This window comes from Eschrichtius robustus, chromosome 17 (genome assembly GCF_028021215.1).
Source record: "Eschrichtius robustus isolate mEscRob2 chromosome 17, mEscRob2.pri, whole genome shotgun sequence".
NCBI classification, from domain to species: domain Eukaryota; kingdom Metazoa; phylum Chordata; class Mammalia; order Artiodactyla; family Eschrichtiidae; genus Eschrichtius; species Eschrichtius robustus.
This window is the reverse complement of record NC_090840.1, coordinates 83,667,531-83,672,035: the sequence shown is the minus strand read 5'-3', so window position 1 is coordinate 83,672,035 and position 4,505 is coordinate 83,667,531. Positions and strand designations below refer to the sequence as shown.

The 4,505-nt window shown below is 49.1% G+C and overlaps 1 protein-coding gene across 1 annotated transcript; it reads right to left on the bottom strand.

Annotated features, from left to right (window-relative positions):
* Positions 1–1,232: 1,232 nt before the first annotated feature.
* CHRAC1 (chromatin accessibility complex subunit 1) lies at positions 1,233–4,228 on the bottom strand. Its single transcript, XM_068526047.1, has 3 exons — positions 3,986–4,228; positions 2,453–2,579; positions 1,233–1,874 (listed from the first exon to the last, which is right to left on the bottom strand). The coding sequence occupies exons 1-3, from the start codon at positions 4,130–4,132 to the stop codon at positions 1,750–1,752; spliced, it is 399 nt and encodes a 132-aa protein (XP_068382148.1). The 5' UTR covers positions 4,133–4,228; the 3' UTR covers positions 1,233–1,749.
* Positions 4,229–4,505: the final 277 nt, after the last annotated feature.

Below are 4,505 nucleotides of genomic sequence, written 5' to 3'. Positions count from 1 at the left end.
CTGTGGGTCAAATGTGGCCTGCTGTGTTTCTGTATGGCCTATAAGCTAATAATGGCTTTTACATTCTGAAATGGTTGAAAAAAAGGCAAAAGATTTCATGACACATGAAAATTATATAAAATTTAAATTTCAGTGTCCAGAAATAAAGTTTTTTTGAAGTACAGCCACGCTCATTCCTGTATGTGTTGACTGTGGCTGCTTTTGAACTACAACAGCAGAGTTGACTAGTTGTGACAGAGATTATGTAGCCCATAAAACTTCAAATATTTTCCACATGGCCCTTTCCAGAAAAAGTCTGCTGACTCCTCCTCTGGGGGCAGAGAATAGCTAGATCAGTGGCTGCCAAGGTAAAGGGTAGGAAGGAGTTTGACCATGAGGGAATTTGGGGGAGGTGACAGAACTGTTGTATCTTAATAATTGTGGTGGTGGTTACATGACACTGCATCTGTCAAAACTCAGAACTGTACACCAAAAAGTAGATTTTAAAATATTTTAAAATTTTAAAAACAAGAGGGACAGAAAACATCAGTGATTGATTGCCTGGGGATAAGGGAAAGAACTAACTCCAAGCGTATACAGAGGAATATTTGGGGTGATGGAACTGTTCTATATATTGATTGCTTACACAACCAACAGAATGGACATTAAAGGGTGATTTTACTGGATGAAAATTCGAACTCAATTGGAAAAGAAAAGAAAAGGCAAAAGTAAAAATTTACCCTACGTGGAAAAAAAACAGGGCTTATGGTTTTCTCTTGTGGACAGTAAAAACAATTACTATGGGTGTAAAGAAAGGAACAGTAAAATGAGAGAGATCTTCAATATACAAAATGCTTTACAATTTTTTAAGAAAAACGTGCTTACGGAGAGGTAGTATTTCTTAACTGTATCTGATCTAATAATTTGACTTGAAATTTTTCTCCAGGAATAAAAGCGTTAGAAAGTGCTCATTTTTGGACCTCCCCGGCGGTCCAGTGGTTAAGACTCTGTGCTTCCACTGCAGGGAGCGCGGGTTTGATCCCTGGTTGGGGAGCTAAGATCCCACATGCCTCACAGCGCTGCCAATAAAAAGGCAAAATAAAAAGAAGAAAGTACTCATTTTTAAATTTCACAAATGTTTCCAGATAATAAGCAGGGCATTAGAATAACAGAGGGTTCTAAAGCTAGTTCCATGAAACATTTCACTATAAAAATATATACAGCTTTTAAAAAAGAGAAATTTATTTCTTTACAGTTTAAAAAAAAAAAAATGCAGTATTTGGACATATACAAAGCCAGAAATTTTCTTCAAATACGAAAATTCAAATGTAACATACTACCCAGAGACTACACATTTAGCTAAAACAGGATCTAGCTGTTCACAAGAACTAATTTCAAAACATACATATGTGAATTTACACAACTGATATTTAGACGTTCTTCAAAATCTATCTGTAAACTAGAAAGTTAAGCAAAGCTGTCTTTGCCTCTATAGCTTACACCTGCAGACTGGCTGTGTCTCACGGTACGCAGCCCTTTCGTGGTCCTCTCCCACTCCAGCTGCAGTGGGGGCCTAGGGAAGAGAAGCTGCTGTCTGGGTTCCTTTCCTTTTGGCTATTTATGGCAGAGGCGCATTACGCTTGGTCTCAGCCAGGAAAGAACGTCATGTACGTGAAGTCTCTGCAGAGTGACAGACTAACGCCTGCTCCAGAGCAAAGGTGCTGATCCATGAGGGTCCTCTCCAGGCTCATCGCTAAAGCACTTCGTGGTTTAGGATTCCGCTCCGTCGCCATCACTCTCCTCGTCGTTGTCGTTCTCCTCCTCCTCCTCTTCTTCCCTCTTCTCTTTAAGTGTTTTCAGATACTTACTAGCTAAAATCTTCTTTGGTAATATATCTTAAAAACATAAAGCTAACATCAGCGATGCAAGTTTCAAACGTGCTAGTTCCTGCTCTGACCTCTAACACAGGTTCCAAGACAAGTCAAAGTTCAGACTACACTTCTGAGTAGAAGAGCAGGAAACCAGCACTGCCTCTGGACGAAGGCTCAACACCCGTATCTACTCCAGTGGCTGCAAACCACACTCCGCTCTGTGCTGGTACCCACTAGGAGCAGCCCTGCCCGACCCACCTGGCACAGCGGCTGGCCCCAAGGATCACCGGAAGCCCTTTTTTAGCTGTAGTGCACACAGCCTGTTCCACAGCAACAACTATGGGTTTCTGCTTCCCCAGCCAAGTAAGGACGAGTCTGAGGGGGTGGGCTGCCCAGACAGCCCCGTGCAGGTGCCAACTTAACTCCTGCTCTAGGTGAACTGCATTACAAACATGCTCCAGTCAACAAAACTAAAACTCTCGCCCCACGCCAGGTAAACTCTGACACCTGGAGAAAGCAGCCAAAATGTCATCTTCAGTGAAAGCAGAAAAAGAGCAGGGAAAAAGCTGTTTTTTAACCAGAATGTTTCAAAGGCTAAGTACCTGCAAGAAACTGAAACGTTTCCGATTCCTCTGCGGTATCTGATAAATCACTGTAAGTGAGTGCTTTCTTTTCTTTTCCACTGCCATGTCTGTAGGAATAGGTGGCGAGATATTGAACAAAGAGTTCCTAAAACAAAATGAAAAAGTTAAGATGAAAGGTGTGCTTTGAAAATTTACCACAGACCTTACTTTTTAATTACATTAAGTTTAGATGATTTCAGATTATCTTGGTTCATCGAACTGCAGAAAATCACTGGAGAAAGGAGAAATACGAGGTCGGAAAGAAAGCAAGGCTGAATTAAAACTGGCAGGGCAGCAGGAATTTCCCGCAAGTTTATTTTAGATTTCTAACTTACGAAAAATATTTAAAAGCCATACAACAAGGAATCGTGTTTGTTTAATGCCCAATCTCTACAGTTAGACAGGGGGGCAAGAGACCATCCAAAAATTCTATGCCAGGAACAGACTTTTAGTCTTGTATTTGACTACACTGTGTCTAAGGTGGTCCGCCTACAACTGTAACAGTCACTAGCTTGAAGGTAAAAAATGGTCACTTTGCCATTCTGCCCGGACACCCTTCCAAGGGCAGCCCACCTGAGCTGAGCCCCTCTCTCAGTTTTACTTTAACTCCATCTAAGTTAGTCAAGAAGGGATTAAAAGAAGTGCCTGCAAAACTCTTAATTCCTTAAGACCTACAGAACGAAACTGTACAGCTATCCCAAGACCATGTGATTCCCCCCCTCCCTTAGCTCTGACCAACGCACCGCACCGGACACCGTCTACCGAACTAGCCGGCCTGGGAAACAGACTCGAAGGGAAGTTAAAGCAAGTGAGACTCTGCAGCAGAAACCCGGCCCAGGGTAAGAACAGGAAGGTCTGGCCTACCTAGACCAAATTAAGAGACAAAATCATCTATCTGGACCTAGGAGGGGGCTAAAACTGAGGTCCCCGAAATTACTTCAATTCTGGCCCAGGAAACTGCGAGAGGGTGGGCGAGCGGCTGTGCCGGGCCGTACCTCCTGAGGGAGCCGCCGGCCCTCTCAATGAACCGTTTGAGGAGCTGGGGCCCAAAGCCGCGAAACAGGCCGGAAGCGACAAAAAGAGAGGCTTTGGGGCCCGGAGTACGGTGACTCCGGAGGAGGAGGAAGGGACGCCAAAGAAGGCCCGCGCGTCTCCTCGCCACCGCCCAGGCCAAACCCGCGCGAGGAAGGGCGGGAGCGGAGTGGGCGTGGCGACCAGCGCGCGAGGGAGGGCGGGAGCGGAGTGGGCGGGGAGACGGGCGCGCGAGGGAGGGCGGGAGCGGAGTGGGCGGGGAGACGGGCGCTTGAGGCGCCGGATGGGCGGGGCGAAGAGCGCGCGGGGGAGCTGGGGCGCACGCGGCGTGGGAGGGGAGTGAGGCGGCTCTCAAAAGGACGCGCGCGCGCACGCGAAGGGGACCGGACAGCTCGGCGGGACCCGGCGGGGCGCGATGGTTCCGGGTGGCCCCCACCGCCGCCCCACGCTCCTCACTCCTCCCCACGCTGCCCGCCTCACCGTGGCCTTGGCTGTGAGCACCAGCGCCTCCTGGTTGATGCTGGACACCTCGGGGGAGCTCTTCATGATGACCCGGATGCGGGACAGGGGCAGCGACACCAGCCGCTGCTCCCCGCACTTCTCCTTGCCCACGACCACGTCCGCCATCTCTGCGCCCCGCCCCCGCGGCGGCAGCCCCTACCCGCCGCGAGGTGGCCGGCCTACACGGTCGGTGCGGGAGCGGCGTCCCACTGCCCCGTGGGAGTTGTAGTGCCGGGAGGCGCGGCCGCGGGACGGACTACAAGCCCCGTGATGCCGCGCGCCCCCGAGGCTGCGCAGACGGAGCAGAAGGGCGGCCAGCAGGTTCGGCGGGGCGGGAGTGGGGGGGACCGTGGGTGGGGGTTCTACCTGTGTGATGCTGAGACGTACCATGAAGGAAAACAAAGCAGTGTAAGAAGATAGAAACCGGGGCAGTAAAGGAGAAGGCTGGGCAGCAAAGAGAGAAAACAGCCCTGTTTATGAGAAAGCGCTTTGCCGGGGA